Consider the following 23,772-nt stretch of genomic DNA (forward strand, 5'->3'; position numbering starts at 1 on the left):
TAGCATGCTTCACCAAGGGACCTAACACATCATCTAGGCTTACTGATGCATGTGCCACTCCACACTTGGTGCGCGCGCATGCCTTGGCACTCCCATCCGAACCATTGTTCTGCCTCTTAAGGAAGTTCATTCCCTACATCATAGTCTCACTCCTTAGGGAGTCCAATCTCTGGTGATATCCCTGTTCCCTATGGAGTCACATGCCTTCACCACTTAATGGTCCACATTTCAAGACCTTAAACTGCACAGCCATGGTCCGCAGTGCATGACCTCAAACTGCACAACCATGGTTCGCATTGCATGACTTAAATTGCAAGCTATGGTTCGCATTGCATGACCTTAAACTGAACAGCCACGGTCTGCATTGCATGACCTTAAACTGCACAACTATAGTCCATATTTCATGACCTTAAACTGCACAGCCATGGTCCGCATTGCATGACCTTAAACTGCACAACCATGGTCCACATGGCATGACCTTAAACTGCATAGCCATGGTCCGCATTGCATGACCATAAACTGCACAGCCATGGTCCTCATTGCATGACCTTAAACTGCACAGCCATGGTCCACATTGCATGACTTTAAACTGCACTGTCGTGGTCTGCATTGCATGACCTTAAACTGCACAACCATGGTCCGCATTGCATGACCTTAAACTACACAGCCATGGTCCATATTGTATGACCTTAAACTGCACAACCATAGTCCGCATTACATGACCTTAAACTGCACAGCTATGGTCCGCATTGCATGACTTTAAACTGCGAAGCCACAGCTGTAGTCTGCATTGCATGAACTTAAAAGGCACAACCATGGTTCGCATTACATGACCTTAAACTACACAGCCATGGTCCGCATTGCATGACCTTAAATTGTACAGCCATGGTCCGCATTGTATGACCTTAAAGTGCATAGCCATGCTTCGCATTGCATGACCTTAAACTGCATAGCCACGGTCCCTAAACTGTATAGCCATCGTCCGAACTATATGACCTTAAACTATAATGGAGGTATCATTGCACGACCATAAACTGCACGGTCTTGGTTGCATGACTTAAAACTGCATAACCACTGTCCAAGCTATATGACCTTAAACCATAGTACGTGTTCTGACCGCATGACCTTAAAGTGCTTTGCTCAGGTCTAGGAGGCGCGACCTTATATCATTCCCCCGATTAACCGCACAACCCTTTCATGTGCATCTTCATGCACGCTTTCTCTAACCACCCAAAAGTTGTGCGTACCCTCTTCTGTTCCGCAGTGAGCCTACTTAGGTGCACATGCCCATTACATGCATCTCCATGCACGTCTTCCCTAGCCAGCCCATTCATGTGTGTGGGCTACCTTCACCATCTTTCATCATCCCCCAGCGAGTCTTACCCATGCTTACCAAACGGCAAGCCATCTTGGCACCTATATTCACCGTCAGCTAGTGGGTCACCACCTTTCACCTACCATCCAATCAACTCTCCACAGGCAACTACATGCCATCCTCTCAAGTGAGTCAAAGTCATCACCAGATTCACTCTGTGGCCTCTACAGACTGCCATCCCTTACTGCTACGGTCCATCTATATGAACCTAAACTATAGTATGCGTTCTGACCGCACGATGTTAAAAGGGTTCGCACAAGTCTCGAAGGCATGACCCTAAGCATGCCTTCTGAAAAAAAAGGAGCATGGTTTACACCTGGACAAGGGAGCGTCATGAGTAAAAATGACGGACGGGCATGGTTATAAAACCATGAGTAAGAGATTTTTGTGGAAAGAAAAATCCAGGCACGGTAAGAGATTTATGTGGAAAGCAAAATCCAGGCACGGTAAAAACCCCAGAAGGGCACCGTGAGTAAAAAAGGATAAAAAGGACGGACATGACCACAGGTCATGGATAAAAGAGCCTAGAAATAACAGAATCTTCACGACACCACTTCTCTTGTTCAAGTGAAAACCCATGAAAGGGCGCTTGGACCGACAAGACAAGCTGACGCACATCTACTACCTCAGTTGACATTCAATTTCCAAACGGTCACAATGCTACTGAGGTCTGCCTAAAATCCTCAGAAGCCATCATCTAGTCGCAGGCCAGATGGCTCGTCAAGGAGTGAGAGCCCCACAAGATCTCCATCGGTTTCACGACTCATCAATGAGTGAGAGCCACAGAAGATCTCCTCGATTTCATGGCTCATCAGGGAGTGAGAGCCTCACAAGATCTCCCCAATTTCCATGGCTCATCAGGGGCTGAGAGTCCCATAAGATCTCCTTGATGTCATGGCTCATCAGGGAGTGAGAGCCCCACAAGATCTCCTAAGTTTCCATGGCTCATCAAGGAGTGAGGGCCCCATAAGATATCCTCAGTTTCATGATTCATCAGCGAGTGAGAGCCGCATAAAATCTCCCCTGTTTCATAGATCATCAGGGAGTGAGAGCACAAAAGATCTCCTTGATTTCATAGCTCTTCAGGGAGTGAGAGCCGCATAAGATCTCTTTAGTTCAACAACAACAGCAAGAGTCCTTGAGGGTGAGGACGATGACCAAAAGATTCCTCCAAAAATGTTAAGAGCCATCGCGAAGGCAAGAAGCTGATGAAGCAAGGGTCTAACCTACCACAAGCTTCAGGGTAGTCTTCGTCAAACCCGCAACCTACATGGGACCAGACTTTCGAGTTGGGTCAAAAGCCCCCGCTGGACCCCGCTAGACAGAACCTACTGGAGATACCTTGAGCATCAAAAGAAAACTTGGTGTAGCATTAAACAATGTCGAGTGAAGATTCGTAGCATTTGGCTTTTAAAAAAAGGCGTGGTTCTCTATGAGGAGGTCTTGACAACGACCTTATCCTCCAGAACCACGGATAGTCTCTTTAGGGTGTGAACTCTACAAGGATCCCTCAAACATCCCAAATGATTGCACTTCTCGATTCTCTCAAAGCACAACATTTGGGGGGGCATGTTGTTGAAAAGCATTTTTCATCAACATGGGGTCCCCGCTCAATAAAGGCTTAGCAAGTAGTGGAAATTTGAACAGTCTCAGAACCGCCTCATAACTGGTTAAGATCTTCATGAGGTCTCTCAAAAATTTTGTGCCAAGTTTCGTCACATTTCGACATGTCTAAAGTAGTGCAGACTGAGAAACTGTTTTAGCAGAATCGACCTCTAGCACCCTGAAACAGACCCCTATTACTAGAGCTACATTTTCAAAGTCACAAATTGTTGTGGGATGACCTCCATTAGATCCAAAACAGTTGAAAATGTCAAGGGTCAAGTATCAGCTCAAATGGACATTCTAGGAATAAGTTATAGGTGAAAGAGATAAACAGGATAAGCCGCATGCTACTCCTGTGCGGCCACCCAACAACACTACACCATCAAAGGGACAATCCCAATGAATTTTTACGCTCATATCTCACTTGTCCTAAGTTAGACCGTACTCAAATTGGGTGAGCATGTTTGTCTAGTCAAGACGAGCGATTTGATATGTGGTACGCCCTGTGATGATCCCAAGGGTGAAGAAAAGCTAGAGAGAAGTTGTTGATCCGTGAAGAAAAGTGCAGGAAATTCAGCAGCGTCATGCCTCTCTCAAGTGGCCAAAACATGCCACTCGCGAGCCCGATCGACGCGTGACCAATTCCATTGCGAGCATAAGGTCTCGGGCCATCTCTAACCTGAACCCCGTAATGATTAACGGTCAGATTCTGCATAGAAAGCTGACAAACAGACTGCAAATTTTGTCGCCAGAGTCCTTGATTCCAGCCAAAATTCCAAACTCAAAATCTTCGTAATCAAGCTGCATTTGGTACCCCGTGATCGTAGTGGCATGCTCAGTGTGATTCAGCAAAGAAAACATAGAAAAACATCAAGGAATGAACACACTATCGATCCAAAGTTTCAATATCTACTAAACATTAATGTCACATGATCGTGCACCAAAAACATGATCCATGGCTTGAAGTTGGTATCAAATCGATTGCCATACCAAGCCCTACAAGAAAATAATCATCTTACAATAAACTAAGCACCAGAACAACCTCGGATCAGTCATGCAAGATCACGCAATTCTTAAGACAACACATGACTGTTCTGGAATTTTACCTTGTTAGGAAGGGGCAAATCTATCATTTTGCACCCTATTTTTTAATTTATTTTAATTCAATTTAATCTTAATTTTCAGCAATTAGGTTTACTTTTTATCGTCCACCCATGTTTGGGGCATACTTGATATATATATGTACCATCATTGTACGAACAAAAAAAGAAGTGGTAGAGGTGCACACACACAAAAGAGAGTTTTCACTTAATAAAGTTTCTCTTTCTTACCATTGTGGTGTCATGTTTGAGAGAGAGAGTGAGGTGAGAGAAAAATTTTTATCGGTACCCCTAGGGTTGAGGTAAACCTTCTCTCTCTTCTTTTTCTCTTCTTCTCTCTCTCTCTCTTCTCCCCTCTCTTATTTTTCTCTTCTTCTTCTCTCTCTCTCTTTGCCCCTCTCTTCTCCCCCTTCTTCGTCTGAGTTCCTTGCAGAGGTCATGCACGACACTGCCCTTGTTGTGCATGCCTCTCCCTTGATCCCACAGGTTGTGGCAATGACAGTGCCATACATGAATCTCCCTCCCCTTGCATTCGTCTGTCTCTTTCTTCCAGTGAAGTTTGTAGATGGCGCTGCCTATCGCTGCCAACAGACGTAACTGTGACATATCGGTGAAGAACCTAGATGGCGAAGCTTGTTGCCGCCTGGAAGGGTCTCCCTCGATTGTGCATCTAACAGAGACAGTGATACCTATCACCGCCCACTAGAGGCTCTGGTGACACCCATCACCGTTCGTTAGCTTCCTTTGCGCGATAGACACCCATCGTCGTTCTCCTGTGTCCCATGCCTATCACCGTGTGCCTCGTCAGGAGCTGACACTGTCCACAAGGGATGTGCCGTCTCCTTGCATTGCCCATCGTGATGCGTATTGACGTTCGAACTTTCCCTTCTCTTTGCCATCTGGTTCTTTCCTCTTCACCTCTTTCTCCTCTCACTTGACTGAGGGTAGAAATAGCCTATCACCGATGCGTTGACCACGGTTTAGAGTAGTATTGCTACCGTACTGGTCCTGAGAACCATGCCCATCTTACTACCACTCCAAGTCGATAATTTTTGGTTGTCATGCTAGTCTCACCGCCACGTCAAGTTCTCTTCTCATTTCTATCGTTCACCGAACCATGCACTTCATCTCCTTCTCATGTGAACGTGCATTGCCCTAAGACAAAGGTGGGTCCCTTTGACCCACTTGTCTTACAAATTAACCATAAAAGTACTATGTAGAAAAAATAAGAGGATTATAGGTCAAGGGAGGCGATTCCGAACTAGCTCAAGCAGCTGGGGGTTTCTTCATGATCTAAGAAGGCACCCATGCATGCCTGCCCAAGTAAGTCCCGAACCCACCTAAAATTCCTCTCTCATTGGTTGGTATACCTGCCCTTGCCCTTGAACAAGGTTCCAAGAGAGCGATCTAAAATCTTGAGTTCACCAAAAACTCGAGACACATGCCGTCGGATCATCTAGATCCGGAGGACGAGATCGATGCAGCTAACCAGTCAGAGGTAAAGGTTTTTCAGTGCTAGAAGTCGGGGGGTCACTGGTGAGCTGAAGGGTCAAAGGGCAGATGAAGGGTTGCAATACATACACGTAGGCAGGGACACACGTCGGGAGATGAAGGGCTGTCGGGGAGAGGTCATACGTCTCGGGGAGGCCAGGAGTCATATGGCAGCGTACGGTCAGTCGAGGGATCTTCTTGTATGTGGTGTTGCATGCATTCTCGTGGAGTGTGCGATACACGTGTGAGGAGACACATCAGATTGGCAGCTTGGCAGAGAGGCGTGTCTGGCAGCTTAAGGAAGAACGTTCAGTAGTCTGGGGGCGAGACTGCTTGGTAGGCAAGGCATTAAGAAGGTTGCCAGAATGGTGGCTATCCTTATGGATGCATAGAGCGTTGGCCATTGATGGCAGGCTTTAGCGACCGTTCTGTGGTGGTCTATAAAGCATGAGGCTCTAGGGTTTTGTCAAGGCGATCGGGATGGGGAAGATGATTCGGCCCGGATTGTAATGATCAGTGGATGGCTCGGCCTGGATTGCAACGATGGGCCTCCACTTGGACCTCCCATTTGCCTTCCTTGAAGGAGTTCAAGGAAGAGCAAGAGACCTTTTTCATGAAGGTGAAAAAGCCTCTTAAAGGAGGTCGTCTCTCGAGGAGGAGGTATAGCTTTGGGCAGTCAAATCCTTGAATCAGACCCACCTCCTCCTTGCTCTTCTTTTGCCATGAGGTCAGCAACAGATCGAAGACTGACATAGCTTTCCTTTTTTATTGTATATAGATGCTTGTACACAAATTTTGATTATAGAAATGAAACATCAGTTTCTTTCTCTTTTGCTTATGCCTCGTGCTTGTCCTTGTCTCCTTCTTTTAAAGGATTACAAGCCATTAAGGGCCCTCCTTGTAGGTACATCTACCCAATTGTGCGACTTCTGACTTAAACGCCCCTTTTGGGTTTCCATTTAAGTCCTTAAGGTATGCGCCATTTATGGTTTTCACGAGACCCCTGAACTTTTGGGTGGCAATTTTGCCTGCGGCTTTTCCATCGCATCCACCATTTTCATTTTTATTTTTACTCACAATGCCCTTTTGGGTTATCATTGTACCCATTTTTTATCTTGATGATTTTTTACTCATAATAACTGATGATGTTATCATGCCCCATCATTATTCTTTTCTTTGACATTTTTGCCCATGATGTCCTCTCGGGTTTCCACCATGTCCGTCCTTTTATTTCTTGACAATTTTTGCTCACAATAGCTAGTACCACTATCAAGCTCCATCATTTCTTTATTCTGACAATTTTACCGACAACACCCTTTTGGGTTTTCGTTGTGTCCATCTTTTTACGGGGAGATATGAGAGGAGGTAGAGTACCCAATTCCTTTCGTCGACTCATGCCGAGCAGCTGCGCTCTCAATTACCTCGAAGGGAGAAATTACCTCCTTTTTTATTAAAGGGTCATACTTGATCGTCCTCATGATGTGATGAGCATGCCGGATGTAGAGACTCCAATCGGGGGAGAACTTGACCTCCGGATGATGGGACAATTTTGATGCCCTGCACCCATGCCCTTGGTCTCTTCGACGAACCCTACTAGAGGGGCCTCTTGTATTTTATCCTTCTCCTTATGGATGGCCTCCAATTGGCTTTGAAGGATTTGAACTTCCTTTTTAAGCTTAGCAAGGGTAGCTTGATCTTGACAACGAGGAGATGATTCCTCTTCTGGCTTCTCCACTACTAAAGAGTCAAGGATGTGCAACACCTTTAGAGAGTCACATACATGGGCTAGCCCTTGAATCGGGTAAGAGCTTTCCTTCATGCTCAGGGAGTCTGGATTACGGCGGATTTGGCTGTCTGATTGCCGAGAAACTGCTGCTTCGAGGAGTGGAATAGGAAAGTGCAGGACCTTCTGATGGTCTACCGTGTAGGTGACTCTTGGCATCAAGGTGTCAACCCCCATGACTTTTTCATGTTCGGTGGAGGTCACCGACTTAGCCGCCGTCAGGGGTGGTTTCGGAGGTGAAGAAGTAGAAGGAGAAGCCTCCACTTCACAACTGGTGGGTGACATCTTTGAGACAGGATGGGGAGTGTTAGGTTCAATCGAAGTCAGAGGGAGGAGTTTGTCATTTTTCTATTCCTCCTTGAATATCCCCAAGAGTACTCGTCCTACATCCTTGACGTCCTCATGAGGGGATGCTTCCACCTTCTACGCCGGCACTTGGTTGTCAGTCCCCGGTACTCGGGAAGGTATAGGGTCCAAAAAGTAGCACTTTGCATCGGCGTAATGAGTCTCAGCAATGGGGAATGGTCTTTTGTTAGCATAGACCATGTATGTAAGGACAAAAAATTTACCCAGTCGCTAGACACGCACGACAATAATGTGTAGGAGAGGCTTAGAGCCATGTGTGTAAGTGAGGCTTAGCGCCGTGTATGTAAGAGAGGCCTAGCGCCATGTGTGTAGGAGAGGTCTAGCACCCCGTGAGTGGAGAGAGGGGAGGAAGGGCAACGCCGTGCATGTAAAAAGGTAACACCGTGCATGAACTGGAGCATCGCCGCTCATGAACTTGGTTATCACCACCCATGAAGGGAGAGAAGAGTTAACACCGTAAGTGAAGAGGGAATATGTGACCGCTGCTAGTGCTGCACTTGTCAGTGCCGTATGTGTTAGCGCTGCACCTGTCAGAGCCGTACACATCAGCTATAGTGACCTTCACCTACCCTGGGTCCTTAAGCCCTCTCCCCTCCCCTTTTAACACCGTTCCCTTAACTTTTTTCCATGCACTTTCTCTCTCTAGAACCAGTGAGAGTTAACTACTGCCTTGGAGAAGCCATTGCTTAGAGCTTGAGATGGCCTGCGAATGGGAGATTTGAAGACACTGTGAACACCGGTTAAGTGGGTTTAATATTATGCATCAATAACTTTTATAGAAACCATTTTTTTTTTCTTATTGAAAGCGGGTAAAATGATAAGATAAAAACTATGAGCTTGAATGGGTTGAAATGAGATTTAAATTTCAGATTTATGCCTTTAAATACCATGATTGATTGAGCAATGTACATGATAATTGTAATCATGAAGATTTGTGAAATAGTTCACATTGAGACTAGTTTAATATCAACAAGGTTTTGCATTAAGAGTTATCTTGGTGAAATGTCCAAGTGTTCTTTAAATCATGTTAAACTTGAGATTGAGAATTTCTATAACTGTGACTGTACTTGCATAGAGTTTCCAGTGGTCAAGTGGTGTCCAAATGGAGCCAAACAGGTTTCAAATGAAAGATATGCTTGTCTATTTCAAGTTTTCCTTTTACACCTTGATAAAATTCTGTATGAGTTATGAGATGGGCACCAAAATGTGAGCGTATGCCACTGTTCCTAGTTGCAGGAACTTCTAATAGTATTACTCACTTTGGGCCGTGCTTGCAACGCCGCACGCGTAGTGTCGTGCGCTTAGTGCCGTGCGCGTGGTAACGTGCACATAGCGCCATGCGTTTAACACTGGGCACATAGCGCTGTTTGTGTAACGCCGAGCATGTAAGGCCGTGCATGTAGCGCTGGGCATGACACTGCTAGCTGAGCGACGTTCGTGACTAGAGTGATAGCTTCCACATGATGAATACTAAATGCCATAGTGTTATGTGAACAGTGCCAAGCACCTATGCGTTATGTGAAAATTGATAATGCCATGCTACTATGATAATTCCATGACAAATGCTACATGATGAGTGTCGTAATACTAATGTTGTTTGCTAGGAGCAATGCGATAATGATTGCTCTCATACCATGGGTATTCTATGCTAGGTGTCATAATACTATGTCAGTGCTGGATTGTTCCGAGTAAGACTCAAACTATGCTTGATGAAAATTTGAATTAACTGTCATGAGGTACTAAGTTAGCATGAATGAGTTTAATGCTTGAGCATGTTATGATGTCGTGATAATGACCACTACGCAATGGGGCACCCATTGCTAGTGGGTATTGTTCTATTATAGTATTGTGATACTGGCCGCTATGTGAAAGGACACCCATCGGTAGTAGATACTATTCTTCTGATACTAGCCGCTACGCGATGGGGCACCCATTAGTAATGGATACTGTTACACTAAGAAAATTGAAGCCGTCATTGTTCCCCAACTTATTGAATGATAGGATGAGGTTAGATGAAAATGGAATGGGAGGGTCGCACCCCCCCCAAAATTTATATGATGAGGCTAGTGAGTGATGCCTTACAAGGTAAGTGCCTATCGAAAACGCCAATGCTCGTTGGGGATCATGTACGTGAGTATGAGGGCATTACAAAGTGGATTTACCCACTTGTCATTGCCCTCCCTCCTAAGATATGGTAGAGGTCCTAAGCAATGGATTGGCTTAGCCTGATGGATAGGGCCTCTACTTCGGGAGTACGTGAACTAATGAGTGAGTGGGTAATGATTGAATAGTGAATGGGAATGCTGATGATTTAAATGACTGGATGATAACTGACATATGAATGGGATGCCTGTAATTGATGCAATGATCTAATTTTTGATTTACCTAACTACTATATTATGACTTCGTATAGTTGGAAGAATTGTTTATGATGCATGAATAGACTCGATAATTATGCATAGTACTTAGATCTACTTACTGGGCTTAATAGCTCATCCCACTGTATATCCCCTCTTGTAGGGCAAGAAGCTCGTGTTTTGCAGTTTGGAGTTGAAGTCCTTGAGGAAAGACTTAGATCTTGTATGTAGTTGGGCGGTTTGCCCCTGAATTTTTTTTTTTTGGAAAATGTATCTATGGGACCTAATGCCTCAGACTCAAGTGTAATATTTTTGGAAAGAATTTTATGTAATGCCTATTTAATGATGTTTGTATTCTTTTAAATATTCATATGTACTTAGAATTACTATTTTAGTTCATTTCATGGTTTTCTTTGATTGCAGAGATAAAGGTGTTGAGTCCACTTCGACCTTAGTCAAATACACTACATCAAGATCGCAAACCCGCACCCGGTCATCCTCCGTCACGTACGGTAAAGGGATCGGGGGTGGGGTCGAGACAGTTTTGGTATCAGAGCAGCCAAGATAGAATCCTTGGCCTCGGGGGATTGTAGTAGAGTCCTTAAAATAGTTTTAGGATAGATTAGTGACTGGGTGCTCCTGTGCTAAGTTCAAGACGCCAAGGGCTCGTGCCAACAATGCGAGTTTCAGCAATGAGAGCACTGAGATGCTCGGTGAGTTTTATAGGACTTTGGTGGTAATTACCCAAATGATGAAGGAGTTGATGCCAGTCCAGTCTATGCCTACCCCAGAGCAAAATGATAGTTGCCTGATAGAAAGATTCAGAAGACTGACAGCCCCAACCTTCTTAGGGGTAGAGGGGTGGAGAAATCTGAGAGGTGAAAGAGGGAAATAGAGAAGATCTTGGAAGTGTTTCACTACTCAGATGTGCAAAAAGTCAAGTTAGGAGCCTTCATGTCGGAAGGAGGGGCGTAACATTGGTGGGACTCGGTTAAGCAATTTTGGAGGGAGTCAGAAACAGAGGCCACATGGGAAAACTTCCTGACGGTGTTTGACGAGAAATACTTCCTAGACTCTGTCAGGGAGAGGAAAGAAATAGAGTTTATTGAACTCTAGCAAGGGAGTATGACAGTTGAACAATATTGTGCTAAATTTGTGGAACTGTCTAAGTATGCGCCTCACATTATTAATACTGAGGCACGAAAGGTGGCCAAATTTGAGAGTTTCCGCTCGATATCAAAGGGAGAGTAATGTTGGCCAACCTGAAGGTCTACGCCCCATTGGTAGACCTCGCCCTAAAGATTGAGAGCGACTGCGAGGACCATAGAACAAGGAGGGAAGGAAAGATGAAGCCTGTTTCATCGGAAAACTTTGGGAAGAAGCCCCGACAATTTCCAAGGAGGCATATTAGGGGAAGACCTTACCATCGTAATCAGAGGGCCTAGATGAATTTCTAGAGCAACATGGAGAATGATCGACGCCCGGTCTATTCTCATTGCTGGAAGGACAACCACACTTTCGTCGAATGTTATAAGAAGCGGAATGTGTGCCTCAGGTGTGACAAGCCCGACCATTGGGTTAAGGATTACCCTATGATGAAGATAAAGGATCGATTAAAGACGCAAGGACGAGTGCTTTCCCTCACCGAACAAGAAGCTAAGGCATCCACCTCAGTGATTAGAGGTACGATCTCTAGTTGTGGTGCTAAAGCTAGAGTCTTAATTGACCCTGGTTCCTCTCACTCTTTTATCGCACCCCGTTTTACGTGCTATTTAAGTTTTGAGTTTGCATGTCTTGATTTTACTCTAGTAGTGTGCATGTCTGTGGGGGATTCTATGGAAACTGATAGGATTTATAGACAGTGTGGAATTACAATTGATGGGTGTGACCTGCCTGTGAACTTGATCATTCTAGATATTCAGGATTTTGATGTTATTCTGGGCATGGATTGGTTGTATAAGCACCATGCCACCGTCAATTGCCATGAAAAGATGGTGACCTTTAAACGCTCTGGTCAAATTGAGCTACACTTCGAGGGCACTAGGGATACTCTCCCTCTACACTTTATTTCTGCTCTTTGGGCCTCTCGCCTCCTGGCTAATAGCTAGCCCATGTAGTAGAGAATCGGGATGTTTAGTCCCAGCTAGAAGGGATACAAATAGTAAGAGAATATCTTGAGTATTTCCAGAAGAATTATTGTCCCTACCTTTAGTACGGGAGATTGATTTGAGATAGATGTAGTCCCTGAAACTATTCCCATTCCTAAATCTCTGTATAGAAGGGCTCCAGCAGAGTTGAAGAAGTTGAAAGAATTGATGGAAAAGGGATTCATCCCACCCAACGTGTCACCCTGGGTGCACCAGTCCTGTTTGTGAAGAAGGAGGATGGGTCCCTGAGGTTGTGTATTGACTATAGGCAGTTGAACCAAGTAATGTGAAGAATAGATATCCCCTTCCTTGAATTGATGATCTTTTTTATCAGCTCTAAGGGGCCTAGGTGTTTTCGAAGATTGATCTTCAGTCGGGTTATCACCAATTATGAGTCAAGGAGCGAGACATCCTGAAGGTCGCTTTTAGAACTCGATACGGTCACTATGAGTTTCTTGTGATGCCGTTCGGGTTAACAAATGCCCCCGATATGCTCATGGATGTTATGAATAGGGTGTTAAGACCATTCCTAGATGATGTTGTAGTGGTCTTTATTGATGATATCTTGATATATTCAGAGAGTCGAGAACTACATGAACAACATATGAGAATTGTCTTGCAAACTTTGAAGTCATAAAGACTATATTCTAAATTTAGCAAGAGTGAGTTCTATCTCCCCAATGTAACCTTCCTGGGTCACATCATTTCTAAGGATGAGATCACAGTCGATCCCTTTAAGATTGAAGTTGTGCTTATGTGGGAGAGACTAACCAATGTGACCAAAGTTCGTAGTTTTCTGTGGTGCTTTGTAGAGGGATTCTCAAAGATAGCACTTCCCCTTACTCGGCTAACTTAGAAGAATGTAAGATTTGGGAGGTCAGAGGACTGTGAGAGAAGCTTCCAGGAACTTAAGAAAAGACTAACCACAACCCCGATACTGACCTTGCCTAATGGAAATGAGGACTTTGTGGTTTACACCGATGCTTCACATAAAGGGCTCGGATGTGTACTCATGCAAAGAGGTAAGGTCATTGCCTATGCCTCCAGACAGCTGAAGTCGCACAAGCAGAATTATCCAACTCATGAATTGGAGCTTACCGTCGTAGTATTTGCGCTGAAGATTTGGAGACACTACCTCTATAGGGCCCAATAAGGTGTTTAGGGATCATAAGAGCCTCAAGTGTCTATTTTTCCAAAAGGAATTGAATATGAGGCAAAGAAGTGGATGGACTTATTAAATGATTATGGCTATACAATTGATTACCATCCAGGCAAGACTAATGCTGTAGCCGATGCTTTAAGCCAAAAATTCATAATATCAGTGGCACACCTGATGGTACGAGAAATGGGATTACTAGAGGATGCAATGGAACAACATCCAACTCTACCCCTCAATGATGGGGTTGAAATGCTTTTGTGTATGAGAATAGAGCCCTATCTCTTTCAACAAATCCGAATAGCACAAAAAGAAGATCCTCAACTTATGAAAATCCTTGAGGATATAAAATTGGAAGAGAAAGAGGATTTCACTATGAGCAATGATGAATTGTTAAGGTTTAAAGGCCGAGTATGTGTTCCTAATGACTAAAGTGTAAAAAGAGCTGTTCTGGAGGAAGCACACCACTCTAGCTACACGGTACACCCAGGAAGTACAAAGATGTACCAAGATCTGAAAAGATCTTGTGATGGAACAACATGAATGGGGAGGTAGCACAATTTGTTGCTAAGTGCTTGAGGTGTTAGCAAGTCAAGGCAGAACATCAGAAACCTGCCGGGCTGTTACAGCCATTGCCCATACCAGAGTGGAAATAGGAACACATCACGATAGAATTTGTTTATGCATTTTCAAGGTCGAGCATGGGGCATGATAGTATTTGGGTCGTGGTGGACCAATAAAATAAAGCTGCTCACTTCTTACCAATCCACACGACCTAAACCCTAGATAAGCTGGCCCGATTATACATCAGAGAAATTGTAAGGTTACATGATATACCTATCAGCATCATGTCTGATAGGGACACTAGGTTTACCTCGAGGTTTTGGGCAAGTCTACAGAAAACCTTGGGAACTAGACTTACCTTTAGCATCGTCTTTCACCCCTAGACAGATGGGTAGTCATAGAGAACCATTCGAAATTTTGAAAGACATGTTAAGGGAGTGTGTCAGTGACTTTATGGGAGGCTGGGAAGACGATTTGCCTCTAATAGAATTTGCCTAAAAAAACAGCTTCCAAGCCAGTACCCAAATGGTGCCTTATGAGGCCTTATATAGAAGAAAGTGTAGGTCACTCATCTATTGGAATGGAGAGGGCAAAAGGTAATTAATGGGGCTTAAAATTGTTCAAATGACCTCTAAGAAAATTGCCTTAATTTGAGAGCGGCCCAGGGCAGCCCAAAGTTGGCAGATGAGTTACACCGATAATCGCAGGAGAGACCTCAAGTTTAAAGTAGGTGATCAGGTCTTCCTGAAGGTATCATCGAGAAAGGGCATAATGAGATTTGACGGGAAAGGAAAATTGAGCCCCGTGCTACATTGAGCCTTTTGAAATCATGTAAAGAGTTGGGAACATGGCATACCTGCTTGCCTTGCCACCTGAATTGGCCAACATTCATAATATTTCATGTATCACTGCTAAGAAAATATCAGCCTGACCCGTCTCATGTTATGAAGTACGAACTGATCCTGCTCAGAGAAGACTTGACTTATGATGAATGACCAATTGGGATATTAGACAGGAGGGTACAGGTTTTGCAAGTAAAGAAGTCCCTCTTGTCCGAGTAAAATGAAAATATCATTCGAGAGAAGAATCTACATGAAAACGAGAGGAAGAGATATGGGAGAAGTACCCCCACCATTTTTACTAATAATGATATGATTTTGAGGACAAAGTCTTTTTTAAGGGGGGCCTGATGTGGGGACCACAAATTTTCCCAGTCTCGAGACCCCTCATGGAATTAATGTGTTGGAGAGGCCTAGCGTCGTGCATGTAAGAGAGGCCTAGTGTCGTGTGTGTAGGAGAGGCCTAGAGCGTCGTGTGTGTAGGAGAGGCCTAGTGCCGCGTGTGAAGAGAGAGGGGAGGAAGAGCAACGTCGTGCTCGTACAAAGGTAACGTCGCGCATGAACTGGAGCATCACCACTTGTGAACTGGGGTATCGCCACGGGTGAAGGCAGAGAAGAGTTAACGCCGTAAGTGAAGAGGGAAGATGTGCCCTCTGTTAGCATTGCACTTTTCAGTGTTGTATATGTCAGCACCACATCTGTCAGAGCTGTACACGTCAGCTACAGTTACCATCACCTACCTTGGGTACTTATGCCCTCTCCCCTCCCCTTTTTCCACCATTCCGCTCACTTTTCCCTTACACTTTCTCTCTCTAGAACTAGTGGGAGTTAACTACTACCTTGAAGAAGCCATTGCTTAGACCTTGAGGTGGCCTACGAGTGGGAGATTTGAAGACGCTGTGAACATCAGGTAAGTGGGTTTAGTATCTATGCATCAATAACTTTTATTGCAACCAATTTTTTTTTTTAGTATTGAAAGCAAGTAAAATGATAAGATTAAAACTATGAGCGTGAATGGGTTGAAATGGGATTTAAGTTTTAGATTTATGCCTTTAAATTCCATGATTGATTGAGCAATGTAAATGATATTTGTAATCGTGAAGATTTGTGAAATAGTTCACTTGTGAGACTAGTTTAATATGGGCAAGATTTTGCATCGAGAGTTATCTTGGCGAAATGTTAAGTGTTCTTTAAAGCATGTTAAACTTGATAATGAGAATTTTCAAAACTGTGAAAGTTCGTACATCGAGTTTCCAGTAGTCAAATGGTGTCCAAATGAGGCCAAACAAGTTTCGAATGAAAGATATGCTTGTCTATTTCAAGTTTGCTTTTGCACCTGGATAAAATTCTGTATGAGTTATGAGATGGGCCCCGAAATGTGATGGTATGCCACTATTCCTAGTTGCAAGATCTCCTAATACTATTACTCATTTTGTTTCGTGTGTGTAACGCTGTGCACGTAGTGCCAAGCGCGTAGCACCGTGCATGTAACACCACGCATAGTGACAAGCGCGTAGCATCGTGCATTTAACGCCACGCATGTAGCACCGAGAGCATAACACCGTGCGTGTAACACCGGGCATGTAACGCCATGTGCGTAACGCCTTCGTGTAGCACTAGGCATGACATTGCTACATGAGCGACGTTCGCGACCGGAGTGATTGTTTTCATGTGATGAATACTAAATGCCATAGTGTTATGTCAACAGTGCTAGGCAGCTATGCGTTATGTGAAAATTGATAATGCCATACTACTGTGATAATTCCATGACAAACCCTACATGATGAGTGTCATAATACTAATGTTGTTTGCTAGGCGTAATGCGATAATGATAGCTCTCATAACATTGGTATTCTTTGCTGGGTGTCATAATATTATGTGACTGCTGGATAGTTCTGAGTAAGACTCATATTGTGCATGATGAAAATTTTAATTATCTGTCATGAGGTACTAATTTAGCATGAATGAATTTAATTCTTGAGCAAGTTATGATGCCACGATAATGACCACTACGCAATGGGACACCCATTGGTAGTGGGCACTATTCTATTAAGGTATTGTGATATTGGCCGCTACACGATCGGAGAACCATTGGTAGTGGATACTATTATACTGATACTAGCGGCAACGTGATGGGGCACTCATTGGTAGTGGATATTCTTACACTAAGAAAAGTGAAGCAAGAAATGTTTCTTAACTTGCTGAATGATAGGATGGGGTTAGGTGAAAATCGAATGGGAGGGTGGCACCCCCTTCCGAAGTTTATATGATGAGACTAGTGACTAATGCCTTGCAAGGTAAATGCTATCGAAAACCCCACTGCGTGCTTGGGGCCGTGTGCGTGAGTATGAGGGCATTATGAAGTGGATTTACCCACTTGTCATTGCCCTCCATCTTGAGATATGGTAGAGGTCTTAAGCAATGGGATTGGCTTAGCCTAATGGATAGGGCCTCTACTTCGAGAGTAGGTGAACAAAGAAATGAGTGGGTAATGATTGAAAAGTAAATGGGAGTGTTGATGATTTAAATGACTGGATGATACCTCACATCTGAATAGGATGTCTGTAATTAATGCATTGATCTGATTTCTAACTTACACTACTGCATTATGACTTCTTATAATTGGAAGAGCTGTTTATGATATATGAATAGATTCGATAATGATGCATAGTACCTAGATCGACTAACTAGGCTTTATAGCTCATCCCACTGTATCTCCCTGTTTGTAGATTGATGGCATCAGTTCGGGGGCAAGAAGCTTGTGTTTTGCAGTTGGCAGTTGATGTCCTTGAGAAGAGACCCAGATCTTGTATGTAATTGGGCGGTTTAGCCCTGAATTTTGTTTATTTTGGAAAATGTATCATTGGGCTCTGATGCCTCAGACTCAAGTGTACTATTTTTGGAAGGAATTTTATGTAATGCCCTTTTAATGATGTATGGATTCTGCAAATTTTAAATGTTCATCTGTACTTAGAATTATTGTTCTAGTTCTTTTCATAGTTTGCTTTGACTGCTGAGATAAATGTGTTGAGTCCACTCCGACCTCAGTGATATACGCTACATCGAGATCACGAACCCGCACCCTGTCATCCTCTATCGGGTATGGTAAAGGGATGGGGGAGGGGTCGTGACAGTGTATTGCATCCCATCCTGGTTGTGCTTAAAGCACTGGTGGAGTGTTGATTGAACCACCCCTTGGTGGTGCATCCAAGACCGTCCGAGAAGCACGTTATAGGAGGTGTCAGTGTCGATTATGTGGAATTGAGCATAATCATTTAGTTCACCGATCTTGAGATGAAGGTAAATGGTTCCGACTAGCTTTTCTCCTGACTGGTTGAATCCCTAAACCGTGATGCTTGTAGGCGTGAGGTCGTCAGATCCCAACTCAAGGCGGGTGAGAATCCTCCTTGAAATAAGGTTTATCGCTGATCCTCCATCTATCATGATGCAATTGATGAGATGTGCACGTAGTTCGCTAGTCACAAAGAGAAGCCAATTGTGGAATTTTCCTGACAACAGGAGGTCATCATCGGAGAAGGTGAAGGCCATGCAATTGTTCAGGATTGTAGGATCCACTTCGATGGGTTCCAGATCCAGATCCATCTCATATACCTCTGGGGAAGAGAGAGCTTGAGCCATGGCCATGCAGTAATCTCTTGAGAGCATCAAGGCATCATAAATGTTGAGCAAGGTTGGGAGTTTCCTTAGGTGCCTGACCACTTCATATTTGACTTTGTCATCATCACCCCTTTGGGGTCCTGAGCCCGCCAGGGGTTCAGGTGGTGGATGGATGTTTCGGGCCTCCAGTTGACCCGGTTGTGCAATCGGGATGGATTAGAGAGGTTGAAGAATCTGAGTAGGTGGAGACTGCATAGCCAGAGGTGGTGCCGACTGGCTTGGCTACATAGTCGAGTCTAATGTAGACTGACTAGGCTGGGCAATGGGCAAAGTGGAGGTCAATGGAGACTGAGGCTTTGGAGGTAGATTGATGTACGAGACCAATGGTGATCTTGGGTATTTAAGGAGTGGTGGCAGACTAGTTGGGGTTTTTGGGTACGGGATGAGCGACAGACCCAGATACTTTTGGAGCTTTGGCTTCTAGAGCCTATGTATGAGTGGCGGTAATCCTTTCCCATACCTTAGGCTAATTTGGTAAGCATGGACCGTTCCATGAGACACGCTTCATGAGCACTTTCCTTTTTTATTCCCCCAATTGTTGTTCTGGCACGGAAAATAATCATGACTTCTGTAACTTAAGGCCCCTGTACTATCCCATAAGCTTTTCATTAGCAAGAGAAAGCCTCTTCTCAGATCTAGATCCCAAGGCATCAACGACCGATGGAACTCCGGTAGCTTGGGCCATCATCTTCCTGAGTTGTTTTTTATGCCGCTTGCTGATATTACAATCTTTGAGCTCTTGATCAAGAGCCTCAAAGTCTGGGAATTTGAAGGTTGAACTTACAAGGAAGGGGTTAGAAGAAGAAGGGTTCGAAGAATTGGGGATAGAAGAAGGGTGAGAGATTTTAGGGTCATCACTCAAACTAGACCAAACCGGGTAGCTTTTAATGTCATCACATAGATTGGACGTGTGTAGGAGATCTTTTAGGTCTTCATCCTGCTTGGAAAATTGAGGGGTGCTTTTAGCACCGTCACCCTTATTAGAGATAGGATCCCTTTTAGATTAGTTTATAGGCCTTGGTCCGCGACAGTGATCAGTTTAGGGATGAAGTCTTGCAAAGTTGGAATGGAGGGACAGGCAAAAGAAATTCAGCCTCAACTGGGGGCGGAGGAATCTTCCTCTTCCGATGAGTAAGCTTCGATGCTTGTCTGCTTTTCCCCCCATCCTTTGTTAGCACAATGTTGCAGGTCTCACAAGGCTTGGGTGCCGGCAGTGCTTGACGGATTGCCTCCCTTTTCATGGATATCATTTGATTTCGCCCTCGATAGATATGCCATGGTTTAGAAGTGGAGGGCTTGTCCCACTTGACAGGATCAGGCGGCACATTACTATGAGGGCCTTGCACTTGGGAGACCTCTCGAGTGTTGTTCCCAAAAATGGTGACTAGGGCTTCGACCATGAGGTGTCCCCTTTTAACCTTCTCTTGCATTTAAGCCCGAAATGTGAAGAATTCGGCCAATTCGTTGCCATGCACCTGGTGGTAGGGGCACCAGAGGTGCTCGGTCCCTTGGGCAACAAGGCTAGGTTGTCTCGACGGTTGCGATGTAATGACCCCATCCTAGATCATCATAACGAACATTGTCAGGAGGAGATCTGGCGGCAGTTCATCAGAGCAATCTATTTGTCCCTCTTCATGAATTGTCACGACGTAGGTCGCCTTAGCTGCCCTAAAGGCCCTTTTGAGGGCGTCTAGCAGAATTTGTCCTCTTTGGAGTAAGGCCTCAATGTGATCCTTGAGGGTAAAGAACTCCTGACTAGAATGCCCCAATATTCTATGATATGCACAATAATTTCCACGGGTGGCGAGTTCACCCTCTTCCTACTGCCTTCTACCGGGCAAGGCAATCATTTCCTGTTGCAGAAACATTTGGAGTAGAGCGAGGACCCACTCGTTATTGAAGCTCTAAACTTTGTTCTTTCTTTTCCTCCCAGTAATACTTTTGGTAAAGGTTTGGAGGTGAAGGTACCTTGTTATAGGTCCGAGGTGGTTGTGGCTCTGTCTTAGGTGTCCCCAGGGAATTAGCGGGGGCCACACCTTTGGAGAAATCAAGTGTTCGGCACTGGTCTTTTATAGGGTCAGAGATGGTGATGGCAGTACTAGTCTCCCTTCTTTGCTGATTGCCTTGAAAATTAGGGCGAGAACTACTGAAATTCTGGTTGTTTCCACCACTTAGCGATTGTGTTTGGGATCCGCCACGGTGCCTATAGAGGCTTTCTATGCAGACTGACTTGGAAATCAGATTTGACATAGAGGTGGGGTTTGAAGTTTCAACATGTAGGGAGATCTTTGGCCGCATGCTTCGTACACAGGTCTGGACTACATCGATCTCAGGCATAGAGTTTGTCTAGTATGTAGTCTGATCTCTCCATCTCGTGATGAATTGATCCACTGGCTCTCCCAGATCCTAGGTCATAGTGTTTGCACCTATCTTTAAACTTCGTAGAAGTGCTTGTAAAACAAGTGCTCCATCTCTTCCCAGGTTTGCACCGAGTTTGGCGGAAGTCGGGCATATCATTGGAAAGTCGGTCCATCGAGGGTCTCGATGACCTGGTAGAGGAGGAGCCTCTTGTCAGTGGCCAACTCTTGGCATGCTGAGGTAAAGTGGGCGATGTGTTGGCAGGGAGAACTCATGCCGTTGAAGACAATGAACCTCCCTTTCTGATAATAAGGTGGGAAAGGGAGGGAGTCGATGTAAGAGGGTAGGGCTTTTTATAAAGGGACGTCTTTCGTATCCCAAGGATCTGCCTACCCTACAGGCTATGGCTAACCATAGCATCAATGTCGTCTTGAGAGACCTGACGTCGAGAAGAATGATCATGAGAGTTAGGAGGAGGTGGCTGCTTTAGAGGTTATTTGAGTGGGTGGGAAAGCGGTGGAGAGTTAGCCCCATGATGAGATGAATTCATGGTGGGCCTAGCACTTTCCATCCGTTCTACCTTCTCCATCATTCGGTTTATCATATCTTCGAGCCGGGTCAGCCTCTCTTGAGATTCATCACCGGGCAGATCAATGTCCAACACGCTAACTCTTTCTTCAAAAGGAGAGGTCCCTTGTGTGGTAAAAACCTTGGAAACCCAAAAAATTGGGTATGAGACGCCAATCAGCAGGGATGGGCTTTTCCCCGAAAAGTTTTGGCCCTGAAAGCGGACCGGGCAAGGATCAGTTCGCGATGGTCTTGGGACCGTGGATGTTGCGGACTTGGGTCATCGCCAAGGGTGATGATGACTGCGAAAGTTTCTACCCTCGTTTCTTCGGGCTTGGTTCCCATTAGTAATGGGTAGAAAGGATTTTTAGATAGGGGATTGAGAGGATTGCTTACCCTGGGACTTCCAAGCCTCTTCTTTGGCCCAATCCGTACGCCACTCTCATGTTTGGTCCTCAAGTTCCAGTGTATTTGCTTCTGGAACTGAGAAACAGACCGTGATTGAGAACAGTCGACCTCCTCCAAATAGGTTAGGGCCACCTCTATGAGCAGAGGCAAGGGATAGTGGCCATCAACGACAATCACTTTGGCCTTTTTGGACTGTCCTAAAGGGTCTCGGCGGTCTCGGCGGTGAAGGGAGGTTTGCCTTGAGTTCAATTTTGAATCCTAAAGGGAGCATGGGCCTGAAGAGGGTATTGTAGGATGGTACTCTTGGGGAAAACTAGCACCATGTCTGCAAAGGTTTCACAGGCGAAAGTGGGGCGATCAGGGGAGGAATTGGCTACCAACGGCCCTCCGATCAGGATCTAGGTGTAGACTGCAGGGCCGACGAGTGCGCTCCCTTTGAAGAGGGGTTTTGGGTGACCTGGGGGTCATCTCGGGCTCGAGCGACAGCTTTGGGTTAGAAATCTCAGTGTTGTGAGTAGGTGTTTGTGAGGAAATGGCCGTGTGACCCTTCCTCACAGGGTGAGCATACATGTCCTTGGGAGAGTACATTGGCCGGGCTACCCAGAGCAGTGCGATGCACATGAACATAATGTGGTGGGCACGGTCCGAGAAGGCCCAAACCCTGAAGATGACCTGAAGCTACCTGAGGGTTGCCCTGGGGTGTAGCTCGAGTGGATGAACCACGAGCCTTGGTGAGTGTGTGGAAGGTGGAGGTTCTTGAACCTCCTCTTTGGTGTGTCAAGTCTCTCAATATGAGGACTGGAGGAGGAAGGGAATGAGGGGTTTTCTTGTTATGACCCACAGGAGTGGCCGCAGATGAACTGCCGGCTGCAGAAAAGAAAGGGGTAGCCTTGTCGCTGTCCCAAGTAGTAGGACCGGTAAGTCACTTGCCGGTAGCAGGGTGCATGCAGTGTGAGGTGGCTGATGTGCCACCAATGCAAGGAGCGTTGGCAGAAGGTCTATCAATGCTGGGAGGTGAGGAGTAAGGGATCTTCACATCCCTCCTCCCCTCAATTCGGTTGAGAACCCTAGAGTATGATGCCAGGTCGATGCTCAGAAGGAAGGTTGGGAGCAAAGCTCGCAGAGCTTGATCCCTAGGGGGATTCACAAGTACAGGGTTCATAAAATCCCCGACTCGAAAAAAGGGGTTGATCAACTCCAAAGTCATGTGTGTGTGTAGAAAGCAAGGAAAGACAAAAGGAGAGCCAAGCGAGAATGATCCGATGTTGGGGTAGTGTATCCCTAGCGAGGTCTCTAAGCTGGTCAGGCTTCTCGGTCTCGCCCTCCGGGTCCGGTCAACCTGGTGTCATGGTCATGGGTTTCGAGCTGGACCCGAGACTTAAGATCGTTCTCTCAGAACCGCGTAGGGAGGACGCAGGTAGAAATACCAACCGATGAGAGAAGAATTTTGCTTGTGAGGTAGAATTTACCTCCCACGGGTCCATGATACGCTCAGGCTGGCTCATGCAGGTGCCCTCTTAGATCACGAAGAAAGCCCTCTAAGACTGAGACTGGTTCGGGCTCGCCTCCCTTGGCGTCCTTTCTTCCTTCTTGTGACCATACACACATATAAAAATATCCAGACAAGTGGGTCAAAGGACCCGGGCTTGTCTGGGTGAGGAAATATGCATACACGTGAGTCCGAGAGGAAAAGTGTGAAGACAATGGAGATGAATGGTGGGAGGTGTCATTGGTTCCTTATCAATTCAGCAAACTTACTATGCCTTCTTAATGAGAAACCCATGATATTTTGAGTATATGGATGAAAGAGTAAAGAAAGATGATAAGGGAGAAGAGGGAGAGAGATAGAAGAACAGAGAAAGATTAGAGAGGAAGGATGGAAGATAAAATATGAGGAGGGAGAAAGGAAACCAGAGATTAAGGGAGAATAGAAAGTGAGAATGAGGAGCGAGAGGAGAAGATGAAGAGAATAGAGAGG

At 45.2% G+C, this 23,772-nt stretch overlaps 1 protein-coding gene across 1 annotated transcript; it reads left to right on the forward strand.

Annotated features, from left to right (window-relative positions):
* The first annotated feature begins 11,540 nt into the window (after positions 1–11,540).
* Positions 11,541–12,185, forward strand: LOC105421918 (uncharacterized). The gene has a single exon (XM_011631035.1). It carries the CDS (start codon positions 11,541–11,543, stop codon positions 12,183–12,185), a length of 645 nt encoding a protein of 214 aa, XP_011629337.1.
* The last annotated feature ends 11,587 nt before the right edge of the window (positions 12,186–23,772 follow it).

The sequence above is a fragment of the Amborella trichopoda genome, chromosome 2 (genome assembly GCF_054954075.1).
Source record: "Amborella trichopoda isolate Santa Cruz 75 chromosome 2, AtrichopodaSantaCruz75HAP2 v2.0, whole genome shotgun sequence".
Taxonomy (NCBI): Eukaryota; Viridiplantae; Streptophyta; class Magnoliopsida; order Amborellales; family Amborellaceae; genus Amborella; species Amborella trichopoda.